The sequence below is a fragment of the Neolamprologus multifasciatus genome, chromosome 15, assembly GCF_963576455.1.
Source record: "Neolamprologus multifasciatus chromosome 15, fNeoMul1.2, whole genome shotgun sequence".
Taxonomy (NCBI): domain Eukaryota; kingdom Metazoa; phylum Chordata; class Actinopteri; order Cichliformes; family Cichlidae; genus Neolamprologus; species Neolamprologus multifasciatus.
In genome coordinates this window covers 38,338,599-38,359,283 of record NC_140453.1, presented here as the reverse complement: position 1 = coordinate 38,359,283, position 20,685 = coordinate 38,338,599, and the positions used below count along the sequence as shown (strand labels likewise).

General features: G+C 41.4%; 1 protein-coding gene across 1 annotated transcript in view; it reads left to right on the top strand.

Annotated features, from left to right (window-relative positions):
- Nucleotides 1-20,685, top strand: part of nt5dc1 (5'-nucleotidase domain containing 1) — a 76,426-nt gene that overhangs the window by 53,333 nt on the left and 2,408 nt on the right. Inside the window, exons 9-11 of the mRNA XM_085132182.1 lie at nucleotides 6,127-6,248; nucleotides 13,393-13,566; nucleotides 16,221-16,389. Coding sequence (XP_084988308.1) covers nucleotides 6,127-6,248; nucleotides 13,393-13,566; nucleotides 16,221-16,389 — 465 coding nt within the window. The remainder of the gene's footprint in view (nucleotides 1-6,126; nucleotides 6,249-13,392; nucleotides 13,567-16,220; nucleotides 16,390-20,685) is intronic.

Genomic DNA, 20,685 nt, shown 5'->3' with positions numbered 1-20,685 from the left:
GAAAGTGCAGGAGGGACAGGTGAAGTAGCCATGGTGCTAACGAGTCGGCTACGAGCTAAGCTAGCGAAACAGTACAGAGACAGTGAGTGAATACTTTGGCTATAAATTAGGTAGTGAGTACACAGAAAGTGTGCTTCGGATGAAGCACGTGAAGATTATACTATGAAAAAAGAATGTATTTAAAAGTTGTTAATTAAACTGCTAAGCAAATAAGCTACTCAGAACACCACTGTGTTTGAGCAGGAACAGGAAGTGATACTATACCACAGAGCGAGCGAACACCAAGTGACAGCGCCACCGACAGGAGACAGTGTACAGGGCAGGGGCCATTTTGACAGCGAATGCGCACCTGCGGACCACTTATGTGCAGCCCTGGTTATTTAGCTTGTCATATTGCAGCCACAGAAATTCTTTTGCCGCTACAAGTTGAACAGCCACAATGGGCAGTACCCTCCATGGAGAAGGAGGCTAGAGGGCAAGATCAAAGTAGCACGGAGGGAGGTTAGCCAACTAACGGAGTTGCAGAAAGGTGCGACAAAGAAGGTGCATAAGAAATACAGCAAGCTGTCCATACCTGAGGCCTTGGAAACTGCCAAGCAAAGACTCACAGCCTTGGCCAGCCGCTTGAGGAGGTACACCAGAGAGATAGAAGGCAGGAGAATAAACCAGCTGTTCTCCACACACCAAGGCTGGAGACGGAGCAATACTGGAAGAGCATATGGGAGAAGGACGCAACCCATAACGGCAAAGCTCAGTGGCTAGTGGATCTGAGGGCAGACCATAGCGACCTCCCTGAACAGGGTCCAGTAACCATCACAGTGGCAGATATCCAAGAAAGGGTCTCCAGTATGAAGAGTTGGACAGCACCAGGGCCCGACATGGTTCACGCCTACTGGCTAAAGAAGCTGACTGCACTCCATGAGCGTCTGGCAGCACAAATGAACCAGCTGCTAGTTAACGAGGGACACCCGGAATGGCTAACCGAAGGTCGGACGGTCCTGATCCCCAAGGACCCCAAGAAGGGACCAGTCCCCTCCAACTACCGACCAATAACCTGCCTCAGTACTACATGGAAGCTCCTGTCAGGCATCATATCGGCTAAGATGAACAGGCACATGGGTCAATACATGAGCGGGACACAGAAAGGAATTGGCAAGAATACCAGAGGCGCAAAACACCAGCTACTGGTAGACAGAACAGTCAGCCGAGACTGCAAGACCAGACTGACCAACCTGTGCACTGCCTGGATTGATTACAAGAAGGCCTACGACTCAATGCCCCACAGCTGGATACTGGAATGCCTAGAATTGTACAAGATCAATGGGACCCTAAGAGCCTTCATCAGGAACTCAATGGGGATGTGGCGTACAACACTAGAGGCCAACTCCAAGCCCATAGCACAAATCACCATCAAGTGCGATCTTGATGGTGATCTACCAAGGAGATGCTCTGTCCCCACTGCTGTTCTGCATAGGCCTGAACCCCCTCAGTGAGATCATTAACAAGACTGGCTACGGATACCGACTACGGAACGGAGCAGTTGTCAGCCACCTCCTGTACATGGATGACATCAAGCTGTATGCCAAGAGTGAACGAGACATCGATTCACTGATCCACACTACCAGGCTATACAGCAATGACATTGGAATGTCGTTCGGGCTGGAGAAGTGTAGTCGGATGGTAACAAAGAGAGGGAAGGTAGTCAGAACTGAGGGGATTGAACTACCAGAAGGCAACATTGCAGACATAGAGGACAGTTACAAGTACCTGGGGATCCCGCAGGCGAATGGGAACCATGAAGAGGCCGCTAGGAAAGCTGCAACCACCAAGTACCTGCAGAGGGTCAGGCAAGTCCTGAGGAGTCAGTTGAACGGTAAGAACAAGATCCGGGCCATCAACACGTACGCCCTGCCCGTGATCAGGTACCCTGCTGGGGTAATAGGCTGGCCAAAGGAGGAGATAGAAGCCACTGACATAAATACAAGAAAGCTCCTTACCATGCATGGAGGGTTTCACCCCAAGTCCAGCACCCTGAGGCTATACGCTAAGCGGAAGGAAGGGGGCCGGGGACTGGTGAGTGTCAGCACCACAGTCCAGGATGAGACAACGAACATCCAAGAATACATCACGAAGATGGCCCCAACTGACAGCGTGCTCAGTGAATACCTCAGGCAGCAGAAACCCAAGAAAGAGGAGGGAGACGAGGAACCATCATGGAAGGACAGGCCCCTGCACGGTATGTACCACCGGCAGATAGAGGAGGTGGCTGATATCCTACCAGTGGCTGGACAAAGCTGGACTGAAAGATAGCACAGAGGCACTAATCATGGCAGCACAAGAACAAGCTCTGAGTACAAGATCCATAGAGGCTGGGGTCTATCACACCAGGCAAGACCCCAGGTGCAGGCTGTGTAAAGATGCCCCAGAGATGCCCCAATCCAGCACATAACAGCAGGGTGCAAGATGCTAGCAGGCAAGGCATACATGGAACGCCATAACCAAGTGGCCGGCATAGTGTACAGGAACATCTGTGCCGAGTATAACCTGGAAGTCCCGAGGTCAAAATGGGAAATGCCCCCAAGGATGGTGGAGAATGACCGAGCTAAGATCCTGTGGGACTTCCAGATACAGACGGACAAAATGGTGGTGGCTAACCAACCGGACATAGTGGTGGTAGACAAACAGAAGAAGACGGCCGTAGTGATCGATGTAGCGGTTCCGAATGACAGCAATATCAGGAAGAAGGAACACGAGAAGCTGGAGAAATACCAAGGGCTCAGAGAAGAGCTCGAGAGGATGTGGAGGGTGAAGGTAACGGTGGTCCCCGTGGTAATCGGAGCACTAGGTGCGGTGACTCCCAAGCTAGGCGAGTGGCTCCAGCAGATCCCGGGAATAACATCGGAGATCTCTGTCTAGAAGAGTGCAGTCCTGGGAACAACTAAGATACTGCGCAGGACCCTCAAGCTCCCAGGCCTCTGGTAGAGGACCCGAGCTTGAAGGATAAACCGCCCGCAGGGGCGTGCTAGGTGTTTTTTTATATATATATATATACAGTGGGGCAAAAAAGTATTTAGTCAGCCACCGATTGTGCAAGTTCCCCCACTTAAAATGATGACAGAGGTCAGTAATTTGCACCAGAGGTACACTTCAACTGTGAGAGACAGAATGTGAAAAAAAAATCCATGAATTCACATGGTAGGATTTGTAAAGAATTTATTCGTAAATCAGGGTGGAAAATAAGTATTTGGTCAATAACAAAAATACAACTCAATACTTTGTAACATAACCTTTGTTGGCAATAACAGAGGTCAAACGTTTACTATAGGTCTTTACCAGGTTTGCACACACAGTAGCTGGTATTTTGGCCCATTCCTCCATGCAGATCTTCTCAAGAGCAGTGATGTTTTGGGGCTGTCGCCGAGCAACACGGACTTTCAACTCCCGCCACAGATTTTCTATGGGGTTGAGGTCTGGAGACTGGCTAGGCCACTCCAGGACTTTCAAATGCTTCTTACGGAGCCACTCCTTTGTTGCCCGGGCGGTGTGTTTTGGATCATTGTCATGTTGGAAGACCCAGCCTCGTTTCATCTTCAAAGTTCTCACTGATGGAAGGAGGTTTTGGCTCAAAATCTCACGATACTTGGCCCCATTCATTCTGTCCTTAACACGGATCAGTCGTCCTGTCCCCTTGGCAGAAAAACAGCCCCATAGCATGATGTTTCCACCCCCATGCTTCACAGTAGGTATGGTGTTCTTGGGATGCAACTCAGTATTCTTCTTCCTCCAAACACGACGAGTTGAGTTTATACCAAAAAGTTCTACTTTGGTTTCATCTGACCACATGACATTCTCCCAATCCTCTGCTGAATCATCCATGTGCTCTCTGGCAAACTTCAGACGGGCCTGGACATGCACTGGCTTCAGCAGCGGAACACGTCTGGCACTGCGGGATTTGATTCCCTGCCGTTGTAGTGTGTTACTGATGGTGACCTTTGTTACTTTGGTCCCAGCTCTCTGCAGGTCATTCACCAGGTCCCCCCGTGTGGTTCTGGGATCTTTGCTCACCGTTCTCATGATCATTTTGACCCCACGGGATGAGATCTTGCGTGGAGCCCCAGATCGAGGGAGATTATCAGTGGTCTTGTATGTCTTCCATTTTCTGACGATTGCTCCCACAGTTGATTTTTTCACACCAAGCTGCTTGCCTATTTTAGATTCACTCTTCCCAGTCTGGTGCAGGTCTACAATTCTTTTCCTGGTGTCCTTCGAAAGCTCTTTGGTCTTGGCCATGGCGGAGTTTGGAGTCTGACTGGTTGAGGCTGTGGACAGGTGTCTTTTATACAGATGATGAGGTCAAACAGGTGCCATTCATACAGGTAACGAGTGGGGGACAGAAAAGCTTCTTACAGAAGACGTTACAGGTCTGTGAGAGCCAGGGATTTTCCTTGTTTGAGGTGACCAAATACTTATTTTCCACCCTGATTTACGAATAAATTCTTTACAAATCCTACCATGTGAATTCATGGATTTTTTTTTCACATTCTGTCTCTCACAGTTGAAGTGTACCTCTGGTGCAAATTACTGACCTCTGTCATCATTTTAAGTGGGGGAACTTGCACAATCGGTGGCTGACTAAATACTTTTTTGCCCCACTGTATATATATATATATATATATATATACATGTATGTATGTATGTATGTATATATATATATATATATATATATACAGTGAGGCAAAAAAGTATTTAGTCAGCCACCGATTGTGCAAGTTCCAATCGGAACTTGCACAATCGGTGCAAGTTCCGATTGGAACTTCTATCAACAGCAGCTTCTATCTGTTGATAGAAGTTTCTATCAACAGCAGCTCACGTCTTTGTAGAGTCATGGAATACTTGGAATCAAGTTACCAAACTAAACCAAACAGAAACATCAGAGGTTTTCTACCATTTCGATTGTCATTTTTTTTACCTATACATGAACATCTTTGTCATTATTTATTTGAACATTTTCAAGCTGTCTCTTAAAAGACATATTGTGTCTCCAACAATGTCTGATAAAACTAATGAATGTTGTGTTTTTTAGATAGGCGACAACTGTGGTGCAGGGTTGTGTGCCAAAACAAATTAAACTACCCTAAGCTGCAAGAAAATTTAGACCTTTCATCGTTCTTGTAACTCTTGGAAGAAGTCCATCCTATTTGTTTGTCCGCCCCACAATAGTAGGCATTTTAGAGTTCGTAGAACACAGTTTGGTTCAGGATCAGTATCCACTAGCAGAAGCGAAACCTTTGAGTGTTGTGTTTGCCTACACATAAATGTACATTGTTGCAACACTAACAACTGGCATATCTGGAAATCCGTGAAATATTAGCTATGTATTCAGTAGTTCTCAAAACAGAACAAAAATATAGACCAAAGAGCTCACAGTCAGGTCTGTGCGTTATGAAATTTGTATGTTCTTACATGAATTGTGGCCGTATAGTTCAGGTTTAGGGCTTATCCATGGTTAAGCCTAACATTTTGGTATGTCAAAAAAGAGAAAATTACATTTGAAGAGATGCAAATCTAGCCCGATTAATAGCACTGTAATTTAACCCTCTGAGGTCCACATCCTCATCAGTCACAACCCAAATTCAAATTCTTAGCCTGGGCTATCAGAATATGTCATTTTTCATGGTTGCATGATTTTTATTAGAATGCTCTCCCAAATTTTGGCAATTGGGAAAATAAGAAAATAATTATTCCAACTTTTTTCAAAAAAGTCAATTTTGGACTTTGAAATAGAGGGTGAGGGTCGTGTTGGGGTTAGATTTACAACCTATGATCAACTCAGAGGGTTAAAAGGTTGAATGATTCTGAAGACCTAGTAAAGAATCATATAGTAATTTAAAAGACAAATTAGAGCTGAGGATAAGATGCTATTTGTACTTCTCTGTTCTGTTTTTTCACAAACACTGAGATTTACTCTTTGTTTTCCTGCACAAATGATGCTGTACCTCTGCCACTGAGTTGTGTGGTTTTGTCCTGGATTACTGGAGGTTTTGCTGGGGTGTCTGCTCCTGCAGCAGCTGGCTTGTTGGTCAAACTGCTGCGACTGTTTTATATTACCCATTTTTACTTGTGCAGTGAACGATGTGGAGGAGAGCGAAGGTCTGCCATCGCTGGACAAACCCGGCTGGTACTCCCAGGGCAACTGGCCACACCTCCACGAGTTGCTCAAGAAAATGACGGGGAAACCAGAGCCCAAGGTACGCAAACCACCTCATACACTACAGCAGGCAGCCAGAGCTCTGGCTCACTTTGAGGTTAGCTCCAACTTCAGCTTTTGGCAGACACTGAAAGAGATGAAGGCTTCATGATAAATACACTCAGGGAGATTCACACTAGAGTGATGAAGAGGAGGAACGTGGCCCCTGGCATGACTTTTGACAAGGCAGGGGTGTAACAGCATGCTGAGAATTCACTGATAGAGCCAGTATAAGCCATTCTTAGAGACACTTCTTTCCCTCAAGAAAACAACAGTTAACCAGCATTCAATCCCACACAACAGTGGTTTGTTTAATTGACAAGACTAAGGGGAACCTTATTTACTGTCATGTACATACAGATATATTTATGACTTCTCAAATTAAACATGGAAAAATTAGCTAAACTAACTAAATACTGTGGTCAACTCCAGCCAAGTACCTCTGGCTTCAGACTTTTCTAAATGCTTGGCTTCAGACTTTTTCTTCCAAGGAGCCAGGGTTTCTTTTACATTTTTAAAGTGGTCTAGAGCAGCGGTGTCCAACTCCAGGCCTCAAGGGCTGTTGTCCTGCAGGTTTTAGATGTGTCCTTGATCCAACACAGCTGATTTAAATAGCTAAATTACCTCCTCAACTTGTCTTGTAGTTCCCCAGATGTAATGAACTAATCATTTGATTCAGGTGTGGTGACCCAGGGTGATATTTAAAACCTGCAGGACACTGGCCCTTGAGGCCTGGAGTTGAACACCCCTGGTCTAGATTATTAGTTCTCCAGGCTTTTTGAAGGTCTTTTAAAGTCTTTCATTCCAGTTCTTGTGCTTCATCATTTTAAGAAGAATTCTCTTTTTTTATAGTTTTCAAAGCACTTTTATACTCTGTTGTAACTTTATTGCAGTTTATTGTTTGATAACAGCATTTTGGATATTTTGTAAGTGATTTAAGTGTTAGTCACATGTTTAGTGAGAGCTGTTAATTATAGATTAAATGTTCTGCTAAAGGGGAGCATTTAACAGGTATTTTCATTAGAAAACTGCATTTCCCAGAATCCTTTGTGGTAGACGAAAGTTACTCTGGGTTTTTAGCTAGCAAGAAGAACGTTTTCGGGAAGCCATTATATGTTGCTCTGATGTCGAGCAGTTTATTTGTTGTACATTCCCCTTTTTGAAGCCTTATATAAAGACTATCGTTTCTACAATTGATGTCTGATCCATTTTTTTGGCTAAGTGGATTCGCCACAACATACTCACTTATGAATCATTCGAGCATATAAAAAGCACTGTTGCGAAACATATAATTTGTTCCCATTTATTTAGTCAATTGTATGTAAAGTGCCAACAATAGAACTGTTTGACAGGTGTAAAACAATATTTTTGCACTACCATATTTTTCGAACCATAAGGCGCACCGAATTATAAGATGCATTAAGCAAAACAAAACAGTCAGATATGTCAAACTTTACTCAACTCATTCTTCTTGTTCCTCCACTTCCGTACCATTGATTCATTAATGTTGAATTCTCTCGCAGCTGCTCTATTCCCATGTTGTTGCAGTATATTAATGACTAACCTCGTATTGTGGATGGATTATCTCAGTTGTTCTCCTGACTGAAGTTTGGTCTGTTTACAGCATCCTGCCATGCAATTGCATTTGTCCCACACCATTGGGAACCCTCACGTTAACTTTTACCGAGTGGATAAAAGTTAGCGTTCATCCTCCAGCTTCACTGTGTTTATGTTATGCTAACATAGCTGTGTCACTAGCGATCACGTAGCACAACATTATATACCAGCTAGTCTAACTTCAGTAACCCTACAAAAGTCACTGCTGTTTAGTTTTCTGTCTTCAGTTATGTTGGAAGTGATAGCAGAGCTGTACGTTTTAATTTTTCACAAATCTCTCACCTAAACATCATGCTATATGATGTTTAGGTGGAAACTAGCGAGCTAACTTCCTGCTAACTTCTAACTCCGTTAAATGTAATAAATTCTGTTTTCATGGATGCCTGGATGTTAAACTTAATTGTTATACCTGGTAAAGTGGCAATGCTGATCATTTTATTAAAAATGAAATAATTTAGACAGTTTTTAACTCTCAGTGATGCCACCGTGTTTGTTTGACTTTGGGACCTTAAGTGGAGTTTGGACCCAGATTACTCTGCGAGACTCCTGACTACGGTAGCCGTAATGCTCCAACAATCCGTCAAGTGGTGCAGCTTCGTAGCTTACCAAAGTTGTACTAAAACATTTTTTGACAGACTTTTGAGCGCCGTGTACTACATAATATCAGTTCAACGTCAATAAGCACAACCAGAATTCACACATAAGGCGCACTGTTGATTTTTTAGAAAATTTAAGGATTTTATAGGACTATAAAATGTTTTATAGCTCATGTCAGTGATCCAAAACCCTGCCAGTAAAAGCCCACCTGGATAAAAAAAAAAAACCTGTAGAACACTGTCAGTCATGGATTGGCCTGACCAGAACCCGGGCTTCCACATTACTGAATGCGGGATCACCTCGACTGAGAAAAGAATGATAGAATAAAAAAGGAGCAGAAGTTTTGGGGCATCCTTGAAGAAACCTGAAGAACTATTCCTGAAGACTACTACAAAATATTTACAAGAAAGCTTGCCCAAGTGAGATGAGGCTGTGTTAAAGAATAAAGGTGGTCATACCAAATGCTGTAGAACTAAAACAAAACCAAATAGAAAGGATAGACAGAAAGGATAAAAAAGAATTGGATAATTGACTGACAAGTAGTGCTACTTTACAACTGTTTATTTCCCCACATTCGGATTAAAATCTTGCTGACTACTCAAAATGCTTTAATTGTGTTGACTCATTTGTAGAATAAGACAAACATATTTATTTTATTTTTGATTTTTATGGATAAAATAGTATTTGCTGCTCTCTTTGGTAGTTGACAGCCTTGAAAACGAGATTTTCAACCTTAATTAAACCTTTATGTGATCACTTAAAGGTTATATTGAATAAAACCTAATAAACAATCTAAGAAGCTTCAGGGATTAGCCAAATATACAACTTTCTAGATTCATATACTTCATAAATACCACATATGTCAAAAGATTTTACACCAGATACCCTCACCTGACCCATTTATCCAAGTTTGGAATTGTCACTCAGAGTACCCTAGCTTATGATCTGCTAGGGCCAGATAATAAGGATATAAAGACAAGATTTTAGTTGGGAGGGAACAGGATCCGAAATGACAATGGTTGGATGAAAACTATCAAATAAAGTAAGGTATTTATAAGACAATAGCTTATATTTGGTGTCTGGTAAGTAATGCAGCTGTCTTCCAGACAAATAAGCTTCCATCTGTGTGAAATTATGAAATTGTATCAGAAAAACAAGCAATAAAGTGGCATCAAAGCAACAGTTTAGTCAAAAACAGGGCACAGGACACAACTACATAAAATCTTGATCTTACGCTTATAAGGGTCTTCTAAATTGCTCTTTGTCTGGTCTCTCACCCAGGACCAATTTGCCATAATTTGACCCTATCAGAGGGCAAAAGCCAGCCGCCAGAACATCAGAACCCTGGGACACACACTGTGACATTGTGATGTTAAGACAAGAACTTTGACAGTGGCTTGGTTAGTGGCTGGGCAAATGGGGTTCAACACCACTGACAGGCAACCACAATTTATACAGATTTTTCAGAAAGCTCACAATTAATCCAAGTAAACGAGTATAACTGTTTTTGGGCATTTATTCAGAAATGTGACATGTGATTTTCGCTCACATAATTGTACACATTGCAATATAAATCAATGTGTGTGAAATATAAATCTTCTACTACGGTTGTTGTGGTATGGTGATGTATAAATAAAATTGAATTGAATTACATGTGAATATCTTCTAAAAAAAATAAAAAGACATTACATTGGATGAAAATATTAAATACAGTTAACATACTGTTGTAGAATGATTCTTTTCCAATGCTGGGTTTTTAGCACTTTAGGATTTCCTATGAAGCTTTCTTGCTTTTGGAAATAAGAGGAATAAGGAAATCTGTAGTTTAGCTGCCAACAATGCCTTAAGAACCATAAGAGCATGTAACTTTTCTTTTAAAAATAATCAGATAAACTTTTTCTATCTAAACTGACAAAATAATTTAGGGCAGGAGAAATGATCTGTAATAGATCAGGCACAGCCAGCACTGCACTGGGCAAACCCAAGTCCAGGTAGTAATACTCATCACCATCCACATCGACAGTTCCTCTTCCCCCTCCTCCCACTCCTGTGCTCAATGCTCCCTCTGTTCCCCAGCCGCGTGGAGAAAGCTCTTGTGGAATTTAGTGTCAACCTGCACTTATAGCTGCTTTAAAGACTCCTCTGGGTTGACCTGAGGCACTCTGTATTTTCAGTTCTCTCCACTTTCACCTGACAGGACTTAAGGCAGGTGGCTTCAGTAGAGGCATTCAAGGAAGATTACAATTGACTTACAGGACACTGCTGAAACTACTGGGGTTGTGACTGGACTGATCGGACATGATCAGACAGGTTCTTTGGATATGGGTAGTTCATTCTGTGTTCCCTGTGCTGTTTTGAGAAAAGCGGCACAGGTTAAAAAGGAAAAAAACATGTGTACTGATTCTGCTGGCAGTGTTTCACAAGTTAAGAGAAATGTCTGGTTTCTGAGAGTGAATTACAGTGTAACTGTTGCCCCCACCCCCTTATGCTCCAGGCTCCATGCTGCCTGTAGCACAATGGCCTCATTAAGGTCATTCTATATGTTTGCATTGCCTGATTGCCTGATAAAAGAACTACAGACCCACATGGCCGATTCTCATAACTTGACCAAGGGGAAACTATCATGTGCAGCTTTTTGCCATGAAGGAATCCCATTGGATTCCTAGTCTTTCACCTGCAAACTTTATATTAATACTAGATTTTCTGGTTGGCTTACAACTTACATAATGAGGCATGACCAGATAAAGTTCCATGCTTACATGTTCTGCAGAATTCATCCTGAAAAACTTTGGTATTATAAGATGGCACGTCAAGTAACTTTGAATTCAATTCTACTTGTATAGCATTTTAATTAATTTGCACCAGATAACCTGTACACTGGAGAGGAACTGCATCTCACTAATTTAGATGGTCTTCATTTAGTCTGGAAAAAGAGTTTGTTGCTCTAATAAGTCTTCCCTAAAGCTAGGGCGTCTTACTGGTCTTACTGGTCACTGAATCTCTATTAGTGAGCTGCGTACCACAGGCCTTTAGGATTTCCATGATGATGTTCATGTTGTTTGAAATTCCCACCAACGCCACCATATCTTTTTCACAAATGTTCTATGCAATGTATTTGTGTTAGTCAATCATAATATTGGAGAGAAATCAGGTCAAGAAACCGTTCCTAGAACACCAGTTGTGCTGCAGCACAGCAAGTTTGACAGCTGACAATTAAGAATAAAATACAAAAACTAAAGGGTGCATTTATAACCAATGAACAGTGTGATCGTTATGCTTACAAACCAAGAGGTGTCTGCCTGGCTGATTTAACCATAGCCTGGAGTCTGATTCTCTTTATAGGTCTTCCCCTAATGCAGAGCTCAGTGTAGTTGAGGTTGGTGTAACTGTATTCATCAACAATGAGTCTATCTGTAATATATTTTCTCTGTGCTGGAATCCATGGCCTCTCTAAATATTTATCATAGTGATCCCACGACTCTGGCAGCAGTACTGCTTAGCAATGAGAGGTGCAGGATGTTTCGGGGGTTTGAGGATCAGCTGTGGCCAGTTCTGGGAAAGTTAGTGGAAATATAACTCCTGCAGTCCTTGCACCACAGGCTCCGGGCTGCAGCCCCCCAGATTAGCCGGTCTGTTTGTTTACATGTGAAAGGGAGCTCTTGAGTCGCAGCACAGAGCTGTGAGGAGAGAGACAACCCCCAGCTACTGGAATGCCTTACATACTCTTTATGGCCTTCTGGTTTGATTTAGTTGTATCTAACACGCATATATTTACAGAGATATGTGTGTGTGATCACTATTTGTTTCGGCTAGTATGGGTTTACATCATTGTATATTGGGTTTGGGTAGAAACGGTAATACGCACTAGACTCAGAATTGCTACACTAATCAGCTTAGCTATATATGACCATTAAATACACCACCATTAGGTATAAACTGAGCTAGACTGGTTTGCATGACAGGGATAAAACACTGCTTTCCAGACAGAGCGGTTCTGCCATCTGCAGATCTGTTGAAACTGTGTTTTAAAGACAAATGAGATGTACTTTCAGTTTTCATTACAAAAATTATGTTAACAAAAAGAAAGCGGTTAAAAATCTTAGCCTATCTGTGAAACGCTGTGGTGGTAATGTCATGGTTTGGACCTGTTTGGCTACATCTGGGTCTGACAGCTTGTCATCACTGATGGAGTGAATGTTTTCTAAAGGAAAAAGTCAGGGCCTCTAATCATCAAATAAATCAAAAAGGATAGTGAATTGTGCAATAAGACATGACACAATGCAAAATATTATTAAATATTAAAATATTACCAAAGAGTGTAAAATGATAAAGCCAAGTAAAAACTTTGGCTTTAATCCAACAGAAATGTTGTGGAAAGACCTGAAGCAACCTGTTGATTGGAGGAAACCCATCAACATTTTAGAACCTTAGAGGTTTTTGAATGTGAAATGGTATAAAATCCCTCCAAGTCTATTATTGTTTTATTTGATTATTCAGTTGTTTTTACATATACTATTTTTAGGGCTTGTGTGAAAAGGATAAAAGAGATATAGAAAATTCCAGCAACTGTAAACTGTATGTATCTGTGTAGTATTCCTGTGAACTGACCTCTAGTCTTCTCCATTTTTATACTACTTGTTACTCTAATGCCCTTTTCCCATCTTCTGTGTGTCAGTAGGTCTGTGTCATTTCATTTTAAACTCCTGCATTCTGAGTTCCTCACTCCAGTTTGGAGGGCTTTAACCTCGTAACATCAATCACCAGTGAAACCCTTTTTTGTGTGTGTGGGAAATAGGTCAGAATTCATACATGCTACCGCCATCATTGTGAATGTTAAAAGAAGATAAAACCAGTTTAACTGACTTTCACTAAGCCTACACAAGAATTCTGTTTCACTGAGAGTAACCAGGCTGTTATTTTTCACCCTGCAGGTAGTTTATTTCGGTGACAGCATGAGATCAGACATGTTCCCTGCCAGCAGCTTTGGGAAGTGGGAGACGGTGATGATAGTGGAAGAAATGGAGGGGGAGGGCGTCCCAAGGAGTGAAGCGGCATTGTCCAATGAGGCCCAAGTGGAGCCTCTGGAGAAGAAGGGAAAGTTTGAGGTAAGTTATATAGCAGTCATTCCCTACCCCCAGCTCTAGCCTTCTGACACCTTGTGGACTTTGTGTTTGTATATGCAGGCTCAAATCTGCTGTCAATTGAACTTGTGTCTGACTCTTTCTGGTTTCTTTAAGTATAGTTCTTACCCCTCAGCTGTAAAAGGCTGATGGGGTATTGTCATCAGCCTACCAGGCAGGTGGGCAGGCAACGTGGAAACTCAAGATTTGAATGCAGTATCTCAGGAATAAAGCAACATAGTCGTTTCAAATTGATACCATAGGTGTATGTACTAAAAATCTTGGATGACTTTGAATCTAACAAAGCACAATACTCAAAAGGAGGCGTTATAGTTTGAAGTAGGTTCCAAAGCAGCTTGCAGATATGCAACAAGTAAATAGTTTGTGCTACATGCGACTTGCCAACTGGAACTAAAGAATGTGACTTCAGCTGATGGGTCAGCAGAAGCAGTCTGGCACTGAGATCAGCTGCTCTAAAACTGCTGTAGGATAGAAAAACGTAAGTGACTTTATTTAAATTTTGCTTTGATAGTCCAAAAAGTTGAGAATACTGCCCAACTGTGTTTGACCTTAAAACATCCATTCATGAACTTGTGAGGCAGGCTTGCTGAGACACAGTCATGAAATAAAAGGTTTTTATAGGCAAATTATGGATCATATCAGGTATTTAACTTCTGTCATGTAGAAAGGAAATTGTACAGAAATGAATTAATACATATCAGCCCTCTTGGTCACAGTTCAATGAGGACATTAAGCAGCAGGATGTTAACATCCCCTCAGACAAAAAAATAAGGCGTCAGCACATCTTTTGGCAAGAAACACCAGGATAAGAACATTTCCTCATTTTCATTTCGAAAGGCACTCTGCACTGTACTATACTGCAGTAAAGGAAGGAAGAGCAAAATTAGATGCAATGGAGTAAAGCGGTCACATTTACCCGAAACACCCTGATCTAACTTACTGCACATGTATTAAAACCAAAAACGTATTTTTTCCAACATACAGAAAAAGCCCACAGATGTATAGTACACACTTTAAAGGAATTAGTAAAATAGACTGTGTAGGGAGACTTACTATGGAGTCTTTGACCCCTGAATAATTCAGTTTTAAAATATATCTAATGGGACTTTATTTTGTCCTGTTATTACTAATAAGAAACCAAACTAGTTAGTAGGAACACTGCAGTGTTAATCATATATGAGGCATCAGGGCACAAATTCACTGTTGGGCCCTAACTAACTACAGAGTGAATGCCTTGTTACCTCCCTTTAACTACAATCCAAATTCTGTAAGGGTTAGGATAGAGCTGGTAACATTAGCATACATTCTGATATACTATTAAGACTGGCTTTCACTCAGTTATATATTACATAATGTAATATATTCATAATATTCTAATTGTTATGCTCAGTTACTACAGTAGGTAGCTAGCTAGCTAGTCATGTCAAGGAATCCAGCTTTTTTGGAACTTTCTTGAGATGAAACCATTCTTTGCCCTACTTATCTTTTATCTTTATCTTTCTTTTATTATTATATCCATTATAGTTTTTGGTTTTATAGCCCTGAGTTTGGTATTCTGGCCATTAGGAGGTTCTCAGCTAAGCTAGAACAAATGCTAGTGCTGAGTAACTAGAGCAGTTAGCAATAGTTAAATAGCAAGAAGTGACTGCTAAAACAGCTAGTGAAAACTGGCAAAAACAAAGTGTACTTGCTAGGAAAACAGCCAACCCCTCCCAAACATTCTAATCTGTACACTCAAACAATTTATCAAGACAAAGTATTCACGTGGCCATGCACTTAATTATAAGCCTCATTTTAAGCCTCATTAAATTATCAGATAGAAAATTCTATGAAAATTTAGCTAATATAAAGAAGAGGAAACCTAGCTGTAGAGACCATTTTGTACTAGGCAGTTAGTTCATTTATCATGTTATGTTGGCAACTTTAACATGAAGGAGACTGTAACAGAGCTTGTGTAATCGTTTCCATTAAATAAATGAATTAAACAAGAACTTAAGTGTCAGAGATATTGGTAGTGCTGATGAAACAAGTGTTACTGACACAGATAGAACATCATTTGTGATAAGAAACTTCCTTTTCCTGTGGTTTGCAGTCTTTATTTATGAGCATTATCAAAGATCAAAACTAAGTAGTGTGAAGCCTGCTTGGTATTTTTCATCTTGTTTCACAGTCAACCATCATTAGTCTTTAGTATAGTGCATTTCATGTTTTCCCCATCTTCATAAATCTTTTGTACAGTTTGCCTTTTTTTGTTTTAAAATATTATTTTTAAAGTAATTGGAACACGTCTTAACATCATAAGCAGCTTGGGCTTTTTCCTTTTTTCTATTTTATCACCTGGTAAATCTCTGTTATGCAACATTTCCTGATATCTTTAAGGCTTATAAGATCAGTGTGTTATCAAACACTAACACAGCAATACATTTCTCAGTAATAGTGATTCATTTCAGTACTAAAGAAAAAAAAACCTCATCATAGCTGGCTGGCTTGAAACCAGTTTAGAGATTCATTATCCTCTGTGTGCTCAGGGTGGTAATTCCTACATGTAAACAAGTCTGTACCTGTCTGAAAATGAACAGTGTTACATAGTTTGGCTTTTCTATCAACTGTCTCAACAGGAGCAGGGCATGAAGTCACCCTCTGCTGTGTCCAACCAGTGGGGCTCTTACTTTGTTGATGTGCATAAAAGTGGAGGAGGGGATGAGGAGAGCCAGAAGCTGACCTGGTGCTGCCACTGCATTCACAAATACAGCACCATGGCCATCCCTAGTGTTGAGCACATAGCAGGTATGTGAAAGGAGACAAACGATGGAAATACATTTGAAAGTGATGTAAAATACAGAGCAAATTAATATAAACACAGGGTTAGGGAACAGGGAACAGCCCTTTATTTAGAGGTCATGTATTTGTTACCCTCTACAATAACCCGAAAGGCTGACAGGACCAAGTCTTTTTCTATGACAATGGGTTCCTTTTACACTCCTGTGCAAAAGTGAGCTACCTTTCATTTCTTTACACGGTGGGGGCAATGATCATTTGACCCACTGCTGAATTTGTAAGTTTGGTTACTTACAAAGACAGTTTCTGATTTGTATAGTAGAGAAATAGAATATCAACCAAAAATACTAAATAAATATACATAAATATTATAAATTCATTTTCATCTCTCAGAGTGAAATAAGTGTTTGATTCCCCAAGCAAAACATGTCTAAAGAGAAACCCTTGTTGGCATGCAAAGCAGTAAGACATGTTTTGTAATTGGTCACCAGGTTTGACCTAACACCAGGTTTGTTGTATTGGATCATTGTTATCATTGTTATCGTGTTCTGGCTGAGGGGAGGAGCTTCTTGTCCAAGATTTTAAGGTACTTGGTCCCATCGATTGGCCAAAGTATAATGCTTCCAATTCCATGCTTGAAAGTGGGGATGGTGTTCGTTGGGTCATCCTCAACTGTTCTTTTATTTTAAACGCAATGGATCGAGTTAATACCAGAGAGCTTGATTTCAGTTTCTTCTGATCTCAGCACTGTCTCCCAAGCCTTTTCTGAATCATTTAGCTGTTCACTGGCAAACTTAAGATGTGCCTGTACACACGCCATCTTTAGCAGAGGGACCTTGCAGGTGCTGCATGATTTCAGTTCATTATAATGTAGAGTGGTGTTCTTGGGGACTGTGGTCCCAACTTCATTTAGATCATTAAAGAGCCCCTCCATCTTTCTCATGATACTCCTTGCACAGATTTTAACACAGAGGGTGATTGATTGCCATGTTCTATTTCTTCCATTTCCAAATAGTCACACCAACTGTTGTCACCTTCTCCCCAACTTCTTGTTGATGGTCTTGTAGCCCATTCCAGCACGTCTACATATCCTTTGACAGCTCTTGGTTCTGGCCCATGCTGGTGGAGAAGTTCTAATGGAAGAAACAGATTCTGTGGACAGGAGTGCTTTGTACACAAAACAATTTAAGATCAGGAATATCTGTGATTGATTTATTCGCCACATGTGCACGCAGCCAAAACTCCTTTTACCTGATCAATTTTAGAGGGATGTTTTTGTTTGTTTGTTAAGCCACTTAACATTGACCCATGAATCACTCAAACATAAAAATGCCACTTCTTTAGTTGAATCTACAGGTATCTAAAATTATCTACCGTATTTCCCGGACTACAAAGTGCACCTGAATATTAGCCACACAAGCTAAAATCAGGGGAAAATCCTGTTTTGTACATACATTAGCCACACCTGACTAAAAGCCGCAGGTGTTTCAATGTTGACTTATCATATGTAAGAGAGTATACACAAAGGGAATTGTCAGGAAAGAAATGGCTGTTTGGAGACACACCCCTTTTATTAATACTTTGAAAAACAAATTAGGGGTACATATTTGCATAACTTTTTAGGTATATGTACAAGTACTGGTATTTATAAGTACAAAACATGTACTGTGCTTCATAAATGAGTAACAAATGTAGTACATAACAATAACCTACAGCACACCAGAAAAATAGATTCGGACTACCTTTTAGACTCAGGTGCAGTGACACGGCTTTAACAAGAAGAAAAGTCAGTCATTTACCACCATCTTTCTGCGCACTAAAACCACCAAAGTCCTCTTCTCCAGTGTCGGATACGAACAGGCTCAGGATGGCTTTGTCATCCACTCTCAGCTTCTTTCCTTCGTTGTCACTTTCAAAACCAAACAAATCCTCGTTGTCAGTGTCAGAGTCGAACACCCTCTGAAGGGCCGTGGCGGTGTCCTGCTCTCCATCATGCAGCAGTCCAGCCCTTCGAAATCCGTTGGTGATCATGGATGTTTTCACACTTTTCCACGCTGTCAGATTCCACCAGTGGAGTTGAGCATAACTTGCTTTTCGCAAGTTTATCGCCGCTCGTCATCCACGCCACCCACTGAACGCGTAGCGCTACTTTGAAGTTTGTTTTTCGCACTACTTCGTACGGCACTATGTTGCCTGGTGGATGGACATGTGACCAACATACCACTCTTGAACCCCGATACTGTGTGTCTGATCACATGCCCTTCTGCCAGGCAACGTAGTGCCGTACAACAGCGGAACAAACAAAACAAATCGTCTTACGATATGACAAAAATCATGGACAATCCATAGAAAAGCCGCACCTGACTAAAAGCCGCAGGGTTCAAAGCTTGTGCAAAAAGTAGCGGCTTATAGCCCGACAATTACGGTACTTAGAAAATGGGGAGAAAGAAATCCAGTGAAGACCTCACAGAGGACCTGAGAGATCTAGCCTTGAAGTTGATTAAGCTACCAGTCACTGAAGCCTTATCAAAAAAGGTCTTGGTAAACACTGGGTTTTAATTATTTATAAAAAAAACCAAACAAACAAAAAAAAAACAGGCACAGGTAACTCTGTTCTAGTGAGATGTTTATATATACATATGGTAAAGAAACTGAGAATCAAACTTATTGTGTTAAAGTTGTAAAAAAAACCTACATCCTTTAGGTATACAAAAAAGTCCTCATATCAGACATCTCCATTATTCTACTTCATCAGAGAAACATTCACATGAACCCAAACAGGGACAGAAGCAGACACAGATGTGCAGCCAAAGTTAAAATAACTCTTACCAAGCAGCAGTGTGCTGCAGAGCAGATCCTGGGAAAATGTGATCTGTGGTTCCCTCATCAAAGTGCAGGTGTCCACAAAGGTTGCCAAGAAATGTCTTTTTTGATGTGTTGCATTGATGTTATCCTGGCGTGTGTGTGTGTGTGTGTGTGTGTGTGTGTGTGTGTGTGTGTGTGTGTGTGTGTGTGACCTTCCTGTGTGATTGTGTGATCTACTTGGAACGGTTTGTATTGTGACTGCACAAAAACCACAACACTGTTTGACTAAATATCATGTCAGGCCTGGGTTATGGTCTCTGTGAACTAGTTCTTAAGAAATGTTTGTCCACCACATGGGAAATCCAGTGTTTATTCTCATTGTCGATAGTGAAAAGTCAGCTCTTATGCAGTTGGGGACGTGGTTATGATGGCACGCATTTTCAGACTTGTTCTACAGGCAGACACGACAAAATGTCACATGTGCATGAGTAACAAAGGGAAACAAAGGAAGGCTAGAATTAGAAGTGCAGTTCTGCCTTTGGGCTCCTCTCCCACCTTCCTGCACCATTGGCCAGTGTGAATGTCAAATCATCACATTGTTAAAGCTAACGGGTGATGGGGATGTTTAAATCTTTACCATGGACTATATATAGAAGAAGGGATGGCCCTACATGATGAAAGGGGAAGCAAACGTGGACGTGCCTAACATCTGCATTATTTATAATGGCCAGCAGGTGGCGACTCTTCTGGTTGGATAAAATAAATCAAAAGCAGGTATGGTTCAGGGCTGGTCTATAGGAGACATTATGGTGTCTTCATGGGTTAGTATCCTAACCCTAAGCCCCAGCAATATGCTCCTTGATCTTGGAGAGCAAAAAATTATTCCAAGCCTTAAAAGCTATTTTTTGTCTGTCTCTAAAAGTAACAGAGTTAGGGTTAGACAAAACCTGATCCCAGTGTTAAGATACTGCCAGTTCATGTATGTACAGGTATGTTTGTGAAAACTCTCAATCATCTAGGTCATCGTAGTCTAAGGAGCTTGGAAAGAAAAGTATCTGGACTTCTTTACATTTCTTGAAGATATTTCATCCGAGAAGCTTCTTCAGTTCTAAGAACAACTGGTGCTGTGTCCCAGATTTTAAGCACTATAATCCCTATGGGAGGGTACCTAAGGCTATGTCCACACTAGCCCGGATAAATTTGAAAACGGCTTTTTCGTCTGAAAACGCTCCGTGTCCACACTATTGTTTTCAGTCGTTTTCACAGAGTTGTGCGTCTGCATTGAAACGGCCGAAAACGCTTACGTTCCAGTACTGCGCATGCATGAAACGTGGTCACATGACTGCATCACATGACTAAAATGTGTCATTGTTTTCGAAAAGGCTCCGGGTTCACTGTCCACGCTGCGTCGCGAAAACGGCGTTTTCTAATGTATCCTCTTTGGAGAGCGTTTTCAAAACGCTGCGTTTTCCTTGAACGAAAACGCTGTCTCAGTGTGGG